Genomic DNA, 22,040 nt, shown 5'->3' on the forward strand with positions numbered 1-22,040 from the left:
GTGAGCCTTATCTACAGCCTGCAAAGCACTAGAAGTCAAGGGAAGGTAGGAATTACATACCTTTTCTCCCACCAGCAATGGTGACTTCTCTTGCTTAGTACCTGCAGATGAAAAATATTAAAGGCCACAAATGCACTAGAGGATCTGAAAGGGTGTTGCTCCCAGGAAGTAATGTGTACAAAACAGTCAATAAATCCCAGCTCATAAAAGTGTCTGGTGCAGCGTCCCACCTGATGCCACCATCACACCAATTCCCCCCCCCCCTTCTTACTGCTCAGGGTTATAATGTTTGCTTTGCTGGCAGCAATCAAACTAACTCAGCAGCAAATCCCATTAGCAGTTAAAGATAGACAAACCTGTGAAACTTTGGAAGGTTTTATGGGCACTAAATTCTTCTCCCATATTGGAGACTTTTGATTTGGTAACTTGGGTAGGAGGCTCAGAAATGGGACTTTTATAGCCCATATTGCTGGAACTCTTTCTCTCTCTGTTAATGAGGCCATTTGCATGAGGTGCTTTAATGAAGCACAGCCCAGAGGTGTCTAGTCATCCAGATCCCTCTGCTGTGTGCTGAGATTCTGCATGTAATGAAGGGAGGGTGGAGAAGAGATGTCACAAAGCTTTCCTCATGATTCTCTGCCTTGAGTCACTGCTCTTGCCAAATCCAACAATGGAAGATTTGGATGTCATTAACTGGTTGTGTTTCCAGAGACACTGGAAAATGAGGGAAGCTGGGCCAAGGCTAAACAGTTAAATTCCTTGAGGCATTTCAGCATTGTTGGTAGCAGGACCCAGAAAATGTATGCAAAACCAAGATAACAAATTACTAAGACAACACCCACTTCCTTGCAACTAGGCAGTCTGGAATAATGGAAAGGACATAGCTCAGTAAAAGAGTGTGCATGCTTTGCATGTAGAACATCCCAGGTTTGATCCCCAGCATGTTCACTTAAAAAAAAGGATTGGGTAGCAGACAACGAGAAAGATATCTGTCTGAGACACTGGAGAGCTGCTGTCAGGCAGGGGACTAGGATAGATAGGGAAATAATCTGACCAGGTATAAATTGCCTTCCTAATAGAAGTGATCTGGTGGTTTTGTGCATCATTTAGAGTCCCAAGTGAAAGGTTGACATTCATCATTTTAGCCTGGTACCTAGCCCACTTCAGACATTTGAAAGGAATGATGGGAAGCTGAACTCTTGCTTTTGGACATCATACGCAGAAGGAGGATGTGCATCCTGAACATGGGACAGAGCAGTCACTTCCCTCCCTCTCACTTCCCACATGACCTGGACATGTTTTCTAGGTTAAGAACACCAGAAGAGCCTATTGGATCTAAGCCAAGAGTCCATCAGATCCAACAGCCTGTTCTCACAGTGGCCACCCAGAGGCAAGAGCATGGTCTCTTCTGAGGTTTCCAGCAACTGGTATTCCTGAGCATTACTGCCTCTGACCGTGGAAGGCTAGCGGTCAGTCTCAGCTCTAAGGCTCCTTACTCATGGCAAGGCAACTATGCCTTCCCTGCTAGCTTCATTATTGTGTAACTTCCCAGTGTAACCACTAATGGGCATGCCATTAGTGTAACCACATTGCCTAATGCAAAGCCAAGTGTATTCCAGGGTGGGGTGGGGCGATGGACTTGCGTGGTTCTTTCCACCTTATTAATACATGCATGCTCCATCCTGGGATTGTACTCGGTAGTTAGGGAAACTATTGCAACAGAGCCTGTTGGATCACGCCAGTGGCCCGTCTCGTCCAGCATCATGTTCTTACATTGGCCAACCAGATGCCTGTGGGAAACCCACAAGCAGCACCTGAGCACAACCACCACCACTGGAATTCAACTATTCTGTAATCCTCTGATTTTATTAAATTGGGGTTTCCCATTGCTGATTAACTTGAGCAAATGTTTGAGCAAATATTAATTGCAGTATTCAGGATTTTCAGACAGGAAGGATAGTTTAGATGTTAATGTGGAATGCCTAGATGCATCAGTTAATTGAGACATAAAAACCTCTGGAAAAATGCTTCCCTAGCAAGTAGGATAACTTGTGTAAGGATAACGTAAAAAGGCACAGTTCTGTGGAATGCGTTCGATGCAGAAATCTGCCCCGAGTCTCTGGTCATAGTAAGAGCCATTTACTAAATGGGTACAACATAAGATTTTCCTACATATCTTCTAGCTGAGCTACACCAGTCGCAAATGTGTAGCTGTCATTGTGCTGGGGGAACTGAACTCTGTTGTGCAGAACTCAGTGGCCTAGTTTGCACATCACACTAAGGCAAATCATGGGTTAGTGTGATTGCATGGTCTTCTGGAGAGGAGAGTGCAAGTGCTTCACTCCTCCCTGGGTTATTTTGCTGCTCCCCAAATGAACCATGAGGCATAAGCCATAGGACAAGCCTTGGTTGCCACTCATGATTAGTCTGGAGATAGTTAAAGCATGAGTCCTGGTGCACCAGCAAAATGCCCGGGGAAGAGCAAAGTGTCAATGATCTCTACAATAGTTCCCACATTTGGGCTAAGCCATAGTTGATGCAAACCAGGCCAGTGACTGTATATCTTCTGCTTCAAACAGAGGATGAATGCCAATAGCAACAGACAGTATTGGAGCTTTTTCTGTCTATAAGCCTCTGGAAGCACTAGACCGCACCCTCTTAGCAGGATCATTACAACAGCTATGTGTCTTTTCTTTGCATTTTATTTTTTGTTCTTTGTTGTTATTCTAGAAGCAGAGGCAAATATGTAGTCCCTAAGTTACTAATGTGCATAGAAAGTCATGTTTTCTCTTTCTCTCTGTCTTTCTCTTTCCCCCTTTGTACTTCTGTGCTTTTCAGGTTCCAGAGAAATCCAGGTCCAGTAGTTACCTTCATTCAGTTTTGTGAGACAATTTACAATAAAGTGGGGAGAAGAAATTGGCTGATTCAAAACACACAGTGGCAAATTACCTTGTTTGCACCCTTCTAAGCAAAATGATCATGAGTACAGATACAGCGGTGTCACAAGGGGCAAAATGCACAGCAGGTTTTTTTAAAAAGAAGCAACTCCAGAATGGCAACTTCTGTTTTGAAGGAAAAGCTCCCAGTCCAGTTTGAGGGCCCATGCAATTTTCAGCAAACAAGACCTGCCGTGGGAAATTACAACCAGGGGTGTGACTTCCAGTGGGAAATTGGTGCATGTTCCCAATTTGGATCAGGAACATGATCTGAGTCAGCTTCCCACACAGATGCTTTTCTTTCAAACTGAAGCAACTAGCTTAATGTAATGCGTAGTTAGTCCTTCACCCCACCCCCAAAATGGTTTCTTGAAATTGTAATTACCCAATCCCCCATATAGCATACATTTTGAAGGTGTGGAGTCTGTGGTTTCTCAGGAGCACTAGGTGTTGTTGATGATGTGTGCAGTTTTTGTCTCTATAATGCCCTTCTCTTCCTTCTCTGTGCTCTCGTTGCTCTCCTTCTGTGTTGTTCTGTCTCCATCTTATCTGACTAACCTGGATGTCAACTCATGGTAGGTCCTGATGCAAACGTCGCTTCCCTTTTAGGCTTAAAGGGACAAGGGAAGAGGGTTTAACTAACACACAATTCAAAGTTCTACACAGGCTTTGTTAAGATGGTGGAGTTAATTTGATATGGGACTTATACTGGGGAAGGTAAACAATTTTTTCTTACAAATTTTGGTTAAGGGGACATTAAATTCCTGCAAATCTACCCAGTTGTAAATGAGGTTGAGTGCAAAGTCTGTTTTGTGTTAATTGTTGGATAATGTGCATCATCAAATGAGTTTCTTAGCAGATCAGTTTCTCTGTCAAGGCAACAGACTTGTCCATACTTCCGTTTGTCCTGTGCCTGAGCTGAGCGGTTTTCCGCTTGCTCCTTTCCCAGGGAAACACTGCTCTTTAGCTTTAAATCGGAGCAAACAGCAATATGTGGAAAACCTGATTGCAGTTTGCTCTGATTAAGCAGTAAAGGTCGGGGGGGGGGGAGCAGTGGGACAAGAAAGTGTGTGGATAAACTCCACAAGGTGAAATGAAATTCTGAATGAATTTGCATGTATCGGTGACCTGATTGTGTTTGCAAGAATTTTGTGGGGAAGGAACTAGTTTGAAAATATGCAGTACATTTGACCAAGTTAGATCAATGTATTTCGTTTTAAATACGTGAATTGCTTGAACGAATAACATGTACATTGAGGGTATGTATGCATGCATACAAATGTGCGAGTGTTCCAGTCCCATTTGTTTTATGCAAGGTACAAAAAGAGAACATTGGATTTTTCATTTCCTAGGCACCAACCCCATAGTGAGCACCAGCCACCCTCTCATTAAAGCTACTGAACAGCCAGGCTCCTTCCCTTGCTGCATTATGGCAACCCCACTTCCCATAATCCTCTTGTCATAGATTGGTCCCCTTTGTACACAAACCAGATAACAACAGTTCCATTGCTTACACTGTTCTCCTTGAAATCTCTCAAGAGTTCACAGTTGCCAGAAAGCTAATCTTTATATTCTGAAAGTCAGAGCATTCAGCATTTATGCAGAAAATTACTGAGGTGATAAATTTATGTAGCAGCTTATCAATATATATACTGGGTAGTTTACAAGCAAATCAATATTAAATACAGCATGTAATAATAAAAATAAACACTAAGAAATTTCAGGCATCCAAAAAATAGACTTTTATTTGCAACAGAAACAACAGAAACCGTTTACAAACCAGAGTAAACTTCACTGGCCACAATAGCCCAGGGTTAGTTTAAAGTGCAATTAACAATAGTCTTAACTGAGCCGTGGGTTCTGTCTCTTCCTTTCACTAAATCTGCTATCCAGTAGACCAGGGATAGGAGACCTGTGGCTCTCCAGATAAAGCGGGACTCTCATCTCTCATCCCTGACCATTGTCTGGGATTGATGTGAGTTCATCAACATTTGGATGGCCTCAGGCCTATAATCTCTGTAGTAGATTATGATGATTAATTCATTAATCCCTCTAAGGCAATAGACAGTTAAATAAAAATATGCAATAAAAACACCACATAAAACAGAACAAGACCATTACTAACAAAGTGGAATATTAAATGCATCAAAATACAGGTGCTACTGGATAGGCACTACTGTAGGTGCCACATAATGCCAAACCTCAGCAGGGAGCAGGAAGGACCAGGGAGGAGGAAAGTGGTTGTGACTTCGACATGTTCACACCTTCACATTAAGCCATGGTTTGCCTTATTGTGACATGTGAACCAGGCCACCATCTGCCTTCGTTTCTTTTGTTCCTTTTTGTTCTCTTCCTTTGGCGAAGGCTTCCATCATTTTCTGAAGGAAGCCTTTTTGGATAGCTTCCTTGACTCTGCTGGCCTCCTCTTTGCTCCGGGGGCATCTTTCCTGATCTGTATGCAGTCTAGCTGAGCTTCTAGTTTTGAACAATCCCTACCCCCAAGAATTTTAGATACTTTTGTCGCCTCTTGACTTTCCCTTTCAACTTCCCTTTTTACCAATCCCCTCATTTTGGGGGAATTTCCTCCTTCAAAGTTGGACTTTGCCCACTGACATATATGTTGACTTTTTCACCACTACAGTTACTGTTACTATCTGGTCCAACAACCCTTATATCTTCTACCAGGTCCTGGGCACCACTTAAGATTACGTCCAGCACCGCCACCCCTCAACCCAACTTTTCAATGATTCCGTCATTTAGGGTATCTAGAAATTTTTAACTCTCTGTCGTGACTGGAATACACATGTACTCTGTCTGTGTGGGGATGATTGAAGTCAGAGAGACACAAAATTATGAGCAAAATACTGTTAAGGAACCTTAGGCTCCCCTTTCGCCAACTCTCCTTTTCCTACACCTGAAGTAACGCTTTATAGATTATGTACATGCATTTCAGTGCTTAGGGAAGGTATGGGAGAAAGGATACGCATGTGTGAAGGGGAACTAGGTTCTCAGTGCATGGTGTTCCTGTGCAAAACATGGTATTGCTTCTCTTCCAGGACAAACAGGATGATGACGATGATGATGAAGAAGAAGGGGAAGGAGAGGGGGAGCAGGAAGAGGAGAAGGAACCAGAGAACCTGGGCAAGCTGCAGTTCTCCCTAGACTATGACTTCCAGGCTAACCAGGTAAGGCACCCAAATGAATAGGTGGGGCGAGAGAGAAGGGGAAAGGCTATGCACCCAAAGCTGTTGGAGAGATGTCACCCAGAGGGAGAGCAATGATAGCAGAAGCAGTTAACACAGTTGGTAGCTGTGTGTTATTTAGCAACACATGTCAGAGAGCCTCAGTGCCATTTTGATTTTGAGGGAAAGCAGCTTCAGCGAGATGGCAGTATCGTTGAGAAGCAGTATATGTGAAAGAGAAGCTTTGCTCTTTCCCTGCCCACAGCTTTTCCACTACAGACCCCCCTAAAGCTGATTTTTACCCTCACAAATGTACCAGGTGAAGGAGGTTGTGTGTGTGAAGGAAGAGTTATTTGGAGCAGGGAAGTTGAGGTTAGGAAAAGATTAAACATGCCCTTCTCCCATTCCAAATTCTCTCTCCACACACCGCTTTTCCTTTAAAAATAGAGGCATGCAATTTTATGCTCTTTTTCTTTTACAAACCAGGTGATGGAATAATGGTACTTTCCCAGTATACTTTTATTTGTAAGAAGTAATGTGAATGGCTATCTCTTGATGGTCAATGAGATAATCAGCTTCATGGGCATGACATAGTGGCCAATGGATTTATAGGCCCAGTTTGTGCATGGTGCTAAGCCAAACATTATGGCTTAGCATGACAAAATGTGTAAGCTCCAGAAAAATGATTGAAGTTGCTTGGCTCCTCTGGTTGTTTTGCTGGTGCACTGGTCAAAGCTGTGGTTTGGCTTAGCATCTTATCCAAGCCTGGCTTGCAGTTTTTGTTTCTCAACAAATAATGAGCTTTAACCGAAGTTTGCCCTGTGGTTTGCAGCTCATGGTTTATCAGGCAAGGCTGAACTACAAACACAAGTGAAATCATGGCTTGGCTCCGTTTGGTAGAGCAGCAAAGCAGCCAGAAGGACTGGCTGAGATCTCTCCCAGAGACTGCTTGTTTGGGCTGAATCATGGTTTGTTTTAATGTTACAGAAGGGTAGTGTCCGTATTTATTGCAAGCATAAGGAAAAAGCAACACATGGTTAGTTGCTGCTTTTCATTCTTCGTCATTATTTCATTTATTAAATTTCTATACTGCCCTTCTTCCTAGGGCGGTTTACACTGTACAGTTATGTATGTTATATATCATAGCAATAAACTAAACTAAATAATATGGTATTGCTAGGCTAACTGAAGAATAACACCCGTGAGTGTAACACAAAAGAGTAGGACAACGCAGGGCATCTAGCAAGAGCAGAAGGAAGGTGGTAGTTCATATTAGTTCTGAGGCCGATTTCCTTCGCTATGCATTGTGCTGTTTGGCATGTGGCCTTGCAAAGCCATTTCATTTCCTAAGACCTATTTTTCCCTGACAGCTCACAGTAGGGATCCTCCAAGCAGCTGAGCTCCCAGCACTGGACATGGGGGGCACATCTGACCCTTACGTCAAAGTCTTCCTGCTTCCTGACAAGAAGAAGAAGTTTGAGACCAAAGTGCAAAAGAAGACCCTTAATCCAACCTACAATGAGACCTTTGTCTTCAAGGTAAGACTTCTGTTGGCCTAGGCGTCCTCTGCAGAGGATATATTGCACACAGCTATAACACTGACATATTTGTGGTAGCCCCCAGAAAGAAAGAAAGAAGTACTGCAGGGAGCAATACCCAGTGTCACTCGGAGAAAAATGGGGAAAACATAATTCCTGGCAATCGAAACAAAATGTATTATTGGGCAAGATTATTCCAACAGCCTCTTAAGAGAGTTTGTTCCGGGTGCCGAAGCAGTTATTGAACCACAGTTTTCTGTTCTGTGTAACAGATTCCATATCAGGAACTGGGTGGCAAGACGCTGGTGATGGCTATCTATGACTTTGACCGTTTCTCCAAACATGACATCATTGGAGAAGTCAAGGTGCCCATGAACACGGTGGACCTGGGGCAGCCCATTGAAGAATGGAGGGATCTGGAGAGTGCAGAAAAAGAGGAGGTAAGGAGCTGGTGAAAGTGGAAGCATCTTTTTTTCTTTCATTGCCTTTTGCTGCTGTTTTTTTTTCAATTACCTTACTGCTTTTTTTTACCTCAGCTGTGCAAATGTGGGTACTGATACTTAGCACTGTATGAAGGAGCCCCACACAGAAGGTGAATTTTGCTAAGTTTCCTGAGGTCTTTGGTAGGAAGTTGGCATTGGAGAAATGCAGATTTAGAAGGCTTAGGTTCTTGCTGGGCTGAGCTGCCTTCTTTAAGGAAACCCTCAGTCTCTCAGCAGAGCATCTCTGCACCTCAGCCTTCTTGGCTATTTATTACTTTTCAGGAAATAAATCTTAACATCATTATGGGGTTTCTCACCTCAATGATTTCCGAGGGGTGGAGGAACTTGTTATTCCTCCTGCCTTAGACTGGAGCTGTGCATCCAGCCCGTGTGGTATAGAGGTTAGTGCGTTGGACTAGGACCTGTAAGACCAGGGGAGGCTCACTCAGTCAGGAACCCTCTGGGTGATTTTGAGCCAGTCGCTATCTCTCAGCCTAACCTACCTCACAGGGTTGCTATGAAGATAACATAGAGAAGGTAATAAATTTATACGTCACCTTGGCCCCTTGAAGGAACGGGGAGCTATAAATGTAATAATAACTAAAAATGCATAAAGACAGCTCATTGTACTTTGAATGTATTGTCCGCTGTTCCTCTGGCTTTAGTATTAATGCCTGTGTATAAGCGTACCAAAATATGGAATAATCTCGCTGTTATTTATTCAATTTATCACCCACCCTTCACCATAAAGTCCCAGGGTGGGTTACAGCAATTTATAAATGCAATATTTAAATAAGTTAAAAACAAATTACGGTCAAGAGAATAGGATGGTCCTTAAAGTATATACCGTATTTTTCGTCCCATAGGACGCTCCGTCCCATAGGACCCACCTAGTTTTTTGGGGGGGAATAAAGGATTCCCCCCCTTTATTCCCCCCCAAACCAGGTCGGGGAAACCAAACCAGGTCGGGGAACAGCGGTATGGCGGCGCTCCGCCTCCCCGCTGTCCCCCGAGCTTGTGGGGCGGGTCGATGTCTGCCCGAAGCGCAGGGAGCTCTGCTTCAGCGCGCCCCGCGCTCTATGCAGCAGGTTGCTATCTGCAGCCTAGGGAGCCCTGCGGGAACTCCCGCGGGCTCCCCAGGCTAGCTGATAGCTTCCTGAAGCCTGGAGAGCGAGAGGGGTCGGTGCACACCGACCCTTCTCTCTCTCCAAGCTTCAGCGAAAGCCGGTATTCGCCCCATAAGACGCACACAGATTTCCCCTTCATTTTTGGAGGGGGAAAAGTGTGTCCTATAGGGTGAAAAATACGGCATCTCAAATGTCAAAGGCCAGGATAAAGAGGTGCATCTTCAGCATGTGACAGACAACATAAGGAAGGTGTCAGATGCTTCTCCTGTTCCTGACACCAGGTCCTTTGCTTTCCTGGCTGGAGGAGGCGATGGTGGCCATAGTTGCAGTGACAGGGCAACATTCAAATTATTTGTCTGCTAGACGGTGAGAAGGGGCAGCACCTTCACAGCACAGTGTGAACAGGGCAGTTGCGTTATGCCATGACTTCTGCCTTAGGACTTTTATTGGCGCTGAGTAGAAGTCCAGATTTCATTGCTCTCCCTGTTTCCCTTGACAGCCAGAGAAACTGGGAGACATCTGTATCTCGTTACGATATGTTCCCACTGCCGGGAAACTCACTGTCTGCATCCTGGAGGCCAAGAACTTGAAAAAGATGGATGTCGGAGGACTTTCAGGTGAGTGCAGAACAACTTCATGCCCACCAGATGGCACCTCAGAGCCAGGACCAAAGGATTTTCTGGGCATTTTTGCACAATGAGGCATAAAGTAGTTCTTACTTTCATTGCTTTGTAATATGAATGTATAACCCACACCTGCCAAAATGCTGCTTCTTCCTCTTTCTCTATATTATTCCTCTTAATTACTTTATTTTGATTTGGGTTTTTTTTAACCTGCCCTTCACCCTAAGGTCTCAGAGTTCCTTTTTTTGGGGGGGGTCCCTTGGCCTCACATTGCTTAAGTCTGAGTGACACCAACTTCCCATATGGCTGTGACCATTTATAGCTATGGCTTCTTGACCCACCCACCCCAAAAGGGAGAGTTGTACTGGTGTAGTTGAAATACCTGCAACTGTATGGGAAGTTGCTTTCTTCAGCTTCCTGCATAGGACTGTGGCCATTTCAATCTTGAGATGTCAGCCATTCCACTAGAGAAGCGTGAACCAGCCTTATGCTGCCCCAGGGCGTGAGGAAAACCTGCTGGGTCAGGCCAAAGGCTCCTCTAGCCCAGCATCCTGTTCTCCCAGTGGCAAACCAGATGCCTGTGAGAAGCCCACAAGCATCCCCTGAGCTGAGGAAAGCACTTTCCCCACTTGCGATTCCACACGGTGGAAGTAGAGCGCAGCCATCATTGCTAGTGGCCTTGTGCTCCATGCATTTGTCTAAGCCTCTTATCCCAAGTTGGTGGGTATCTTGAGCTTTTACAAAAGAGATAAGAACTCTCTGGGAAGAGGAGGAGGAGCCACAGGAAATGCATCCTACATAAGTGGCTCAAAACAACCAACGATTCCAGATTATGGAGCAAAAAGTTAATGGCATCTCTGTCTGTCCTGTTCCTCTGTGCACCATGGCTAATTCCTAGCTGTTTCCCCTTGAGGTTTCCTTTCAGTGTGTGTTAGCTGCCTGCAAAGTCTGAACTGCTTAGCCTTGCTTTTCAGATCCCTATGTGAAGATCCACCTGCTGCAGAATGGCAAGAGGCTCAAGAAGAAGAAGACCACCGTCAAGAAGAAGACTCTGAACCCCTATTTCAACGAGTCGTTCAGCTTTGAAATCCCCTTTGAGCAGATACAGGTTCACCTGCTTCTCACTTGAGGGAGTTTGGGGGAGGGCCATGCAAAGGGCTCCCAGGTCACTGAGCTCATCCGTGGGCTGATAAAGTTCTCTGCCATCTTACCTGTATCATGGGATCTTATGTTGGCCTCTCAAAGTGCATGGGCCAAATCTCTGAATAGTCTAGCCTCCTTTCCTCCCTGTTGGCAATGGAAGGGGAATGTTCTCAAGGGATAAGCTTTAAAAAGCTTGGTGAGTTTTGTACAGGGTGAATCCTGTAAAAGATTTGATTTAAGTTAGGCATTTTTTTTAACAAGTCCAGGCCTGATTGGTCCAACCATTCTCTGATGAGGGACATGTTTTGTACTGCACTTATTTTATTTCTTTACTACATTTATATCTTCCCTTTTCCTCTGAAGAGATAAAGGCATCATAGATGATTCCCCCTTCCCCTTTTATCCCCACAGCAACACTTTGTGATAAGTGAGGCTGAGATATAGCAACCCACCCAAGGACACAGTGTGAGCTTCATAGATGAATGAGGATTTGAACCCAAGTCTCCCTCATCCTCATCCAACCCTAGTAATTGCTGCACCAGCACTCAGTTCATTGTTTCCCATCATAGGACACCAATGTTGTAAAGAGCAACCTGAAGCCTGCCAGAGTGCAGTTTCAGTGTCTCCAACCAGAGCTCGGTTGTGCACATTTTGCTCATTCGGTCCAAACACTATATGGAATAAAGGAGAAGGAAGCATGAGCTACAGCTGCCCTCTTGGTTGTGTCAAAATTAAGTCCTCCATAGACCTCAGGGTGGTTAACGACATAAAAGAAGAACAAAACATATAATAATAAGAACAAAAGCAAACCAATAATCCCACAACATATTCAAAAGGGTATTGGATGTCAGTTAGCCCAAGTCCTGGTTAAAAAAGGAACGTTTTTGCCTGTTGTCTAATGGTGTGTAATGAAGGCACCAGGCGAATCTCTCTGAGAAGAGCATTCCACAGATGGGGAGCCACTGCAGAAAAGGCCTGCTCTTGTGTTGCCACCCTCTGGACCTCTCGTGGAGGAGGCACACAAAGAAGGGCCTCAGATGGTGATTGCAGGGTCTGAGTGGGTTTATATGGAGACAGGCGGTCCTTGTAGTCCTGCGCCACATCCCTACCTGATTCTGATTCTTCTATCATCAGTTTAGGTGATGATTGTTTAGCTGGTGCCATCTGAACCATACTGAACCCACAAGCTGTTTTTGTGTCTTCCTGCAAGCCACATTTCAGCCAAGATTTGATTTTAAAGGTGTTTTGACACTGAGAGATTTTGGATTTAATATCTTTTGCTGTGTTGCCCGTACACCACTGCTTTGGTGGATTTATTGTGGATTTGTGGTTGGTGCCCAACCATCTGTGAAGGGATTGTAGTGTGTGTTGGGGGGACGACTCTGCAGTGGCTGAACCAGTGATAGGGGAATAGGATAGCTCTTGTGAATACAGAAGTCGGCCATTCCTGATCCATAGGGCCCCCTTTCAGATCTAATGATAGTAAAGCATTAAGACACACAGCAGAATTAGATTACATAGCCGTTCTATGATAGCATTGCCCACCTGAACTGTTTAAAATAGCATGCTTTGATGTTAATGCCTAGTAATGAGTTTAGGGATTTTACAAAAGGGGGGGGGGGAATGAACCATCTCAAGCCATCCGAGCCTTGTCCAAATCCCATAATTTCTGTGTACTTATCCATAAAATGATGTAGAGTCCTATTAACATATAATCACTTGTGTAAATGATGCATAGTAACTAGCTCGCTCTAGCTGCATCCAGGGAGCGTTCTGCAGAATCCATTGTTAAAGCTTTTAACGTGGTCTGAGTCGCTTCAAGCTGCAGGTGTAGCTCACAAAGCAATGCTATGTGTGCCTACTTGGATGTAAGCCTCATGGAGTTGGTCCCACATGAGTGTATATAGGATTGCAGCCTCAGCTGATGCATTGTACATGCTTCCATCAAATTTATCAGTTAAAATTTGACAGAATAAGTGTACTTTCTTGTTTTGTTTTTACATAATGCAGGCGTAGCAGATACTTTTTAAGAGGTTTTTCCTCATATAAGAGAGTTTTTTAAATCAATATTTCCTGTTACAAACAATTCTTTTGAGTGGATTAAGGCTTCGGTCCTATAAGCACTTGCCTGGGAACAAGTTTCATTGAACTCAATGGGGCTTCTTTCTGAGAAGGCAAGCATAAGATTTCACTGTAAAAATTCAATCTGAGCAATCCAGTGATTTAAACATTGCAGCCCTAGTCACATACAAATCACATGCATCAAATTTTGCGTGCATCATCTCATCTTTGCAGCAAGCTCTTGTTCAACCAAAAATACATGCTATTTCTGATCAGGATTTCCCCCCCCCCCCCAATGAGATTGTCACCCTGTTATGATCCTCTGCTCCTTGCCCATTAATCCCAGAACAATCCCATTGCTCCTAAAGCCTGACATGTGGGAACAAACCAGCAGCGATCATTTCCAGCCTTTAAAAAAATAAGATCAACTGAGCACCTACTGAACTTCAAATGGAAGTAGTATACCATAATACTAATTTCTCTTTTTTGCCTCCCATCCAGAAAGTGCAAGTTGTGATTACTGTGCTGGATTATGACAAGCTGGGGAAGAACGAAGCCATTGGCAAAGTATTTGTCGGCAACAAATCCACTGGCACGGAGCTAAGGCACTGGTCTGACATGCTGGCCAACCCACGCCGTCCCATTGCCCAGTGGCATTCCCTGAAGCCTGAAGAGGAGGTGGATGCAGCTCTTGGGAAAAACAAATAGGCAGCTCCATACCCCAGCATCACCTTCTGAACATTCAAAGTGATCCAGAGCTATCAATACCTCAGTTAGGCAACTTTTGGTTTCTGTTCCGTTCTGTTTTCTAAGCTGCAATACCCTTTCTTTGATGGCTGTAGAGGGATTCTGGATGAACTCGAGAGCATCCAGAGGGGGGAAGGTTTAAAGACACAGCTGTTCCTTTCGCATTCTTCAAAGTAGTTTTGTCTGCTGCATGTTCCATCGTCTCTCTGTGTCGTTCTCTTCAAGCGCAAAGCAAGCTTCGTTCTTGGGTTTCTCCCCAAGACCACCATGAATAGCAGCACAAAGCAAGCTTTGCTTTTACTCGCTTTGGGATCTTCTTCCTTAAATTGGACCTTTGAAAACCATGCTTGGATGATACCAGAGCCTGACAATGTGAGTTGACCAGATACACTGTGCTTGCTTTGGAAGACAGCAAGGTGCACGAAGTGGTGCTCTTGGGAACCATACGAGCATCCTCACACTTCGAGATTGGTGGCCTTCAGCCATTGGCCACCTAGCAGAGAGGACAAGGAGCAACTCTGGCACTGGAACATTCCTGATTATGTGGATAGCTGGTGGCTTAAGTCTCTTTGGTGAGGGGAGTGTGGTTTTGAGCATACAAATTACCTAATGCTAATTGCCCTGTATTATCTAGGTAATGCAGTCGGTCTTCTGCTCCCTTATAGTTTTCAGTTCTTGAGTAGAACAGTGGAGTGGTACTAGGAGATTATTGGAGTGCAATAACTGCACTTGCGAGTTGCCACTCTTCTGTCTTAAGTGCAGGGCAGAGCATAAAACACACTTTGTTTTTGAAGGACAGCACCACGGGATATTTATGCTAGTAGCCTTACCATGTGGAAATTAGAAGGCCCAGCCCTGCAGGTAAGTCAACTTCTAGATAGCGGTGTTAAACTGGGTGCATAGTGGAAAACGGTAGCAAGAACGTCAATGCAGCTTTGAGACCTGAAGAAAACGGCAGCCCTGGGTTGGTTTGCATACAGTTCTCATCCTGCCTTGCACTGCCATCTCTCTTTTGTGGACACAGCAACCTAAATCTGATGAGATGTAGAGATATTTAGCTGGAAGGTTAATTTGCGTCCATATGTCAGTGGTAAGGCACGTGCATTGTATGCAAAAAGATCCCAGGTTCCACCCATTGTGCCCTCAAGTATCACTGGGAATGTCCTCTGTCTGGAGAGCCGCTGCCCATCTGAGTAGACAGCACTGGGATAGGTGGCCTGACTCAGTATAAGACAGTTTCCTACATTCCTAACATCTTAAGGATTTTTTTCAGCCAAAGGCGTATGGGAAGTACCTGTGTTTTTTTCTAATGCTCTGATGATCTGATAGAGGGGAAGAGCAGGTAGGACAAGCAGATTTGCAAAAAGGCCTACAGAATGCTGTATTGATCTTAGATTAATTTATCTAATTTCTCAATTAGGAGAGTTGAAGCAGTTTTCGGCTGGGAGCCTTCTCCCCCACCCCCCACCCCCGCATCGTCGCTCTTGGCTAGTAGAGGGAGCATTGTGCATGTTCGAGTTTAGAGGGAAAGCGAATCCATTCCAACCTAAGGACCAAAGATGCACCAAAGGCAGCAGCATCTCCTGTTCTATATAATATTGTCCAGCTGCCAAAAACATTTATGGTTTCTTTGCTGATCCCAGAGGGATAAGCCATATTATCTTTGCTACCTAGTGTTTGCATTGATCCCTGAAGGGCCTGCCTGTTTCATTTGTTGCACCAGATACCAATGTCTTGGACCTATTGACTCCCTGTTCAGGTTGTTGGAGCAGGAAGGATGTAGACACTGGCACCACTCCCAGCAGTGAATGTGGGCCTGATGCTTTTATGTTTGCCTTGGTTGTGTTCCATTTAGTCACCATGGTGGTCCTCGGACCTTTTGGTGCTGATTGGGGGGAAAACAGATTCTAGCTACGAAGATGGTTGAGCAAGGCTCAGGCTTTATACAAGTTGCAGATTCAGGGAGCAAAAGGCCTCAAAAAACTGTCCTGTGAGGGCAAAATATTTAGCCAAGGAAGATCTCTTGTGCAAGCTTCTTCATTGGCTTAGCTTGGACCAAATCAGTCCTGCTTACCATGATCATTTTAATATTTTGGCTGCACAGCCAAATAGCAACTTATACTTTTGTGTTTGTAGGAATAGACAGAGAGAGAGAGAGCGAGCACTGGTGGAGTTCTGAGCATGCAGAATAAGGCAGTCCTTGTGCTTCAGCAGCCTCTGTGGCAATAATGTCTCCCTTCCTATTCTGGCCACCAAGGCAAGACTTAAGTACCAATATTGGCTTTAAGGTTCTCAGCTGCCTGTCAGCCACCTGTAAGGAATTCTGAGCTTGAAAGAACAGCTTGGCTAATGCAGACAAAGCATAGGGTTCTTGGGTGTTGTATGCTGACCTCCCATGGGTTGTAGGGTTCTTTGAATTCTTCGTTTCTCAGCTAGCTAGGATTAGGCCTCAGGTCTAGCTGGGCGGCAATAGCCATCTCTCTGTTTTGTGCCATTCCAGCCCACAGATGAGAACTGAATGTTCCTCCATATACAAAAACGAAACAAGAATCCTGCCGTGTAGAAAACTAGCATGACAGAAGGCATCTCCTTTGTTGGTTTGTTTGTACGGAGGAGCATTCCATTGTGTGATCTTCCCCTTTCAATCTCAAATGGTACAGCCCAGAAACTAGCCCTTAGAAATAGGTTGTTCTTGCTCAAATGGGCCATTGCAAGCAGTCATTCATGTACAGACAGAATTAAACCACTTTGGTTGTAGGGGTGAGTAAATACCTTGATGTTAATGCACTTTGGGCCTTGGCTCTGCTTCTTTTTCCTTCCTCACCAACTTTACTACAGAGATGGAAAAGGAGAGCCATCACCAGCTGCTTAAAAATGCTCTAGAAATATGAAGAAAAGAAATGGGAGGGACTCTTTAAAGGTCTTCAGCATGCTTCCCTGCAAGCTTCCTTCTTGGATTAATCAAACCTAAAAAGCTACAATTGCAGCCCTGTCCACTCTGCACATTGCTACCATGGTATCACCACCTGTGGGTTGTGCTCCTAAGCCCCATGAAGTGAGACCTGGGTTTATTTATTAATCAGACCTGCAGGACCATATGCAATAGTGCCTATGCTTAATCAGAAAAAAGATCACTGCAGCATCTCTTAAAAGATAGCTTTGGTACTGGTTTGTTCTTTTTTAAAAAAAACAAAAACAAATATATCCATCCCCACTAAAGGGTACATTAAATTTGTTCCCGATTAAGGGTAGATAAAATTTGTGCCTCTCTTAGCTTTTAATGCTGCCACTGGCAAAGATAGGGTTTTAAGGCATCCTTGCAGAAGGATGTCCTTGTGGAGTTCTGAATCTGTCCATGAGATTCTTCTTCTTAACCTAGACATGGCACCATCCCTAATCAGATGCCATCACAACAGCACCACAGTAGTGCCAGGAAGTCCCAATAGCAGAGGGAAGGATCACATGTTTCTGTCCACAAAGATCAAAAGGTGCCTTTGCAGGTTGTAAGCATGATGGAATAATGAGCTCTTCATCCCGCAGAGATTCTCATGAGGTTCTGCAATGTCCTGCTTTCTTAAATAGTGGGTGAGCACTGGAATCTATGGGTGCGCGCGCATTTGTGCCAGTGTGCCAGTCTTTGTGTAGAGTTCCTCGTCACTGCAGGCATCTATACATTTGGATAAAGGCTGCCAAACCAATTTGTATTATTTTGTTACAGTGAATTACAGTGCTAATTATCTTCCCAGGTTATGCTTCTTTTGCCTCCTCTTACCTACAGCTGTAGAACCTGACGCCAGTTCTCTCCCAGATCCACCATCGTTTGGTGGGATTACTTTGCTTTGATCTGCAAAATACTAACATTTATAACTGTTTCTAGTGCAGAAGCCCTGTTAAGTCTGTTGCAAGGAGAGCAGCAAAGAGTCTTGTTTCACCTTTAAAGCCCAATACATTTATTATGGTGCAAACAAATATATACCATAATATAAATTTTGTTGATTTGCAACTGTGTGATGTATTATGTAAAGCTTACAAATGTCACTTCCTTCCCTGGATTGGCAATTCATGCTTCTAAGCAGTGTCACTTGAGGCTTACCGCTTCTTAATTCACACTAAAGAAAGGGGTGCGTGTGGGTGTGGGTGGCAGAATCTATGTGGCACTCCAAATTGCCTCATTGACAATCATGCAATGGCTGCAAAATTCATAAAGCTGCCTTTTTGTGAATGGAAAGTACTGGAATCCAGCAGAGGCTCTTGCTGAAAGGAATTGGGGCAACTTTCACCATTCCCCATCTTCCATGTCATCTGGAAGAGCTTTTCAGGATGAAGTCATCCTGGCCTCCTGCAGTCTTGAATGGAATTCTGCTTGTGGGAAGTCTGGATCCAGCTCATAGCTTAAATTTACCTTGAGTTAGCATTTATATTGCCAATTCACATGTGGCTATAAAGGTGATGTCTACGTAAACAGATGGAAGTAAGATACAAAGTAATCTATAGCCTCATAATAAGATACTGTGAATGTGGATGCATATATCTATTGATATTTCAAGAGGCATGTAGACAGTTTGTGAGGGCTCAGGTGAGCATTGCATTGAAGATGCCTCCATATCAATAGTGGTTATGGGCATAGATTAATGTTACTGAATTAGAACAAATATGTTTGAAGAATTTGATTTTTTGCAAGCAAAAAGGATCAGACTGCACTGCAAAATGGCAAGATCGCCACACAAACCCAGTTTTGTTAATCATCTCCTGCTGATAAACGATCCAGGGTGTCCTCTTTGAAACCAATGATGTGGAAATATTAGCACTAAGAACCAGGTCAGAACACACAGCCATTAATGAATGGTGTCTCCAACTTATACAGTTTAAAATGGGGGAGCAGTAACTTTAATACACAATATAAATGTATTTTGGTTTTAATTTCTTTTTCTATAAAGGGGGAGAAAAGTGAACCAACTCAAGCCATCTGAGCCTCATCCTAATCCCATCATTTGTGTGTACTTATATATAAAATGATATAGAGATCTATTAACATAAACGAAACCCTCTTGTAAGCAATGCATGATGCCTAGCCAGTATGTAAGTAGCAGCAGCATGCAACGAGCAGAATCCATAGACCATGTGTGTCATTGCCCATTTTCTAGAATACAGTCAGGCTACAGAGTTATTTTTAAAATGTGGTGTGAATGAATTTATTTTACCTAATAAGATGGGGGGGAGGGGACTGTAAAAAAATAAATAAGAGAGAGTGGTTGTAACAATGTAAGTTTATTTTCAATAAAAAGTAATAATTTTTTTAATAAAAAAAGCAACAAAGCATGCCTGATCCATTTAAAAAAATATTCATAGAAGCGTTGTATGGGGTGGGGTGGGGGATACAACACCAACAATATGGCAGTGGATTTCATCAGTGTGTTGTAATCTATATTTACAAAACTGTAACTTGTTGCATTTTTACCATGTCCTAGTAGCAGCAACATTGCCGCTTCAATGTTCTGTGTCGTGCTGAAGCATTTCACTGTTGAAGCAAATTTAGAAGCCATATTAGATCACAGGCTGCCAGGATCCTGAAACTGGGATTGGCTGACAGGTGATCCCCAGTCTCTCCTCTCCCTTGCTAATGTTTCCCCGCCTCTGTCTTTGTCTATCGTGCTGTCCATGTCTTATGTTATTCCTGGGGACGTTTGTGCATGACAGAGACCCAACTTGGAGGCTGTGGCTTCACTTTGGGTTGGAGCTCTGAAGGAAAGCCGTCAAGTATAGGCCTTTCGACACTGGCTGCGAATAACATCGTTCTGACGTTCTTTCTTGCTCAACAGTCAGGATTAGCTTCAGCATTTGAGGCAGCCATTCAAGGATCATAACACCCTGGCAGATCACATCAGTGCTGGTGTCTCTATTAACCCTCTTGTCCACCCATCTTCCCCAGTTGAAGGCTTATCCGGTGGCAGTGGATGGATCTGGGAAGACCACTGTTAATACTTTCCCATGATGCCCTGGAACACCCAACATAGCATTATGGGAAATTTCAATGGTTCTTAGCCACCTCAACTGCTACCAGATAAGCCAATAATTTTTCTTAAACACCACAATTGGAGTTTTTAAAACCACAATTGGAGCAGTGGGCAGGCATGGGGAAAGTCTATAGTTCCTGTATCAGCATGATGTGTTCATCTAGAGCAGGAGCACCCTCTGGGTGTTTTCAGACTCCCAACTCCATCAGTCTCAGCCACCTTGAGCTGTAGTCCAGTAATGGCTGGATGACACCGTGCCCAGAGGAAGTTTTGGGTAGTGGATGGGAAGGATTCAAAGGGAGTAGTGCTCACCTTGGGGAGGAGAATAGGAAGTGGGATAGTTTATTTCAAGCTAGGCCAGACAGCGACCCTGTTTAGGCAAAACTCTCACATCTTCTTTGAATGCATGTTTAGCAGAACAGGAAGGGGCACACCTGCATTGGCTGTGAACCCCCAACATGCAGTTAAAAGTCTGAACATGGCCCATCGATACATGGCAGGGCTTCACAGGAATCTTATCTGGTCAAGCATTTCCCATTGTGTGTTCACTGCCAGTGAGCTTTTGTCTGAACAAGGGGCTGTCTGTGGGAAAAAAGGAAAATGGTGGCATCCTCAAGCAATGAGATTGCTGGGGCCCTTTAGGCTACTTCTGTAACACCCAGTTCTGAAAGGAATTATAGGACTATTTTTTGAAAAAGCCGCTGTTCCAAGCGATTGTTGATCCAAGTTTTCTGGCCACAGCACCACTCCATGAGGCATGTGTTGTCAATGAGCTTGGCAAAAAAACAACAACATAGTGTGAACTGGGCTTTATCTCAGCTTATCACCAGCACTATAAAACTGCAGGATGACATCAAAAAAGCGGCAGGTAGCAGGAACGTTATGGATGGAGTACAGATTTGGACATGATGACCCAGGTCACAGCAGGCTGCTAAAATCTGCTCCTATCCTTCATGCAGGTGTATAGCGCAATGTGGCAAAGTGGGATTGTTAAAGGCAGCACTTCAAGGAACAGTTTGAAAAGTTGTCAAGTCCATTTGAGGGGTGGCAGATATACAGAACATAAACTCAAGAGGTGGCCTAGGTGATACACACCCACACATCCAAAAAAGGCCAGAGAAAGGCTTCAGACCTTTGATATTCTGAGGCAAGGCGTTTGCTTCCTTTGCCTCCTCTTCCAGCCAGGCCCTCTGTCACATACAAACGTCCTGAACCAACTCATTTCTTGGCCCCACTTCATTCCCACCATTTCTGGTGCAGCCTGAGCTCTGCAGCACTGACCTCCAACCCCCAACCCTCTCTGCAGGAAGCTGCTTTTAATGCTCCCTTTCCTGTCCTCATGTGGACCGTTTCTGTCTCTATTGTTAAATTGTTATTTTGTAATGATATGCGTCTCCTTATTAAAGAAACTAGCTGAAAGACCCAGCCGTTCTCTGTTTTCCTGTTATTTACATAAGTGCATTTTTCTTAATAGGAATACTTATTGGATCTCAGAATTAAGAGAGACTCAGCTGGAGGACAAAGTCCCTTTATAGAAGAGGGAATTTTGGCAGAGATCCCATGTTCAAAAGAAATCAGTGGATAGTGAGGGGAGAACCGTCCCTGTTTGCATTTTCAAAACAACTTACACAGTAGAAACATCCAACAGGCAAATCAGTGATTTAAGTGTCAGGCGTCATACCTTTCTCATGGAGTCATCTCATCCAGTGTTGTCGTCATCTTCTTTGACAATCACTTGTAGCTGAAGAAGATTGTCTTCCATGAATATGGTCTTAACAGTGTGTCCATAGATGACTGTGGAGGCCAATTTTGGATCTGCACATCTTTCCACAGTGGGGACATAGGTTTCCGGGTAGGAGTTGATAGCGGTGAGGATTTGCCAAACGTGCCTTCCTCTTAGCTCGTTTCTCCCTTTCATCCCAAGTTCGTGCTTCAAAATCCTTGATGCCTTTGGTCAAGGCTGCTCTCCAATTGCAGCGCTCATAGGGAGTCATTCCATCTATTACATCCACTGTTATAGAATTCTGCACTGTACCAATGCAGACTGCAGGGGAGATCCTATTAATGCTCTTCCCATATTAGCAATTTTTGAAAAGGCCATGGAGCAAACTATCAGGGAAAAAGGACTGACCTTTGCCCAGTGGCTAATTTGCTATATGCAGGCAGCTTTTAATTGTTATGGGGAGG

The 22,040-nt window shown here is 44.1% G+C and overlaps 1 protein-coding gene across 4 annotated transcripts in view; it reads left to right on the forward strand.

Annotated features, from left to right (window-relative positions):
• SYT2 (synaptotagmin 2) overlaps positions 1-15,641 on the forward strand; it is a 143,393-nt gene extending 127,752 nt beyond the window's left edge. For 3 of the 4 annotated variants that reach the window (XM_081914438.1, XM_081914440.1, XM_081914439.1), the window contains 6 exons: positions 5,993-6,121; positions 7,489-7,656; positions 7,929-8,096; positions 9,765-9,882; positions 10,863-10,996; positions 13,594-15,641. In XM_081914438.1, coding sequence (XP_081770564.1) covers positions 5,993-6,121; positions 7,489-7,656; positions 7,929-8,096; positions 9,765-9,882; positions 10,863-10,996; positions 13,594-13,800 — 924 coding nt within the window. In that variant the 3' untranslated portion in view covers positions 13,801-15,641. The remainder of the gene's footprint in view (positions 1-5,992; positions 6,122-7,488; positions 7,657-7,928; positions 8,097-9,764; positions 9,883-10,862; positions 10,997-13,593) is intronic. The other variant, XM_081914441.1, reaches the window with a different exon arrangement.
• Positions 15,642-22,040: the final 6,399 nt, after the last annotated feature.

This window comes from Podarcis melisellensis (assembly GCF_964234715.1).
Source record: "Podarcis melisellensis genome assembly, chromosome: 6".
NCBI classification, from domain to species: Eukaryota; Metazoa; Chordata; class Lepidosauria; order Squamata; family Lacertidae; genus Podarcis; species Podarcis melisellensis.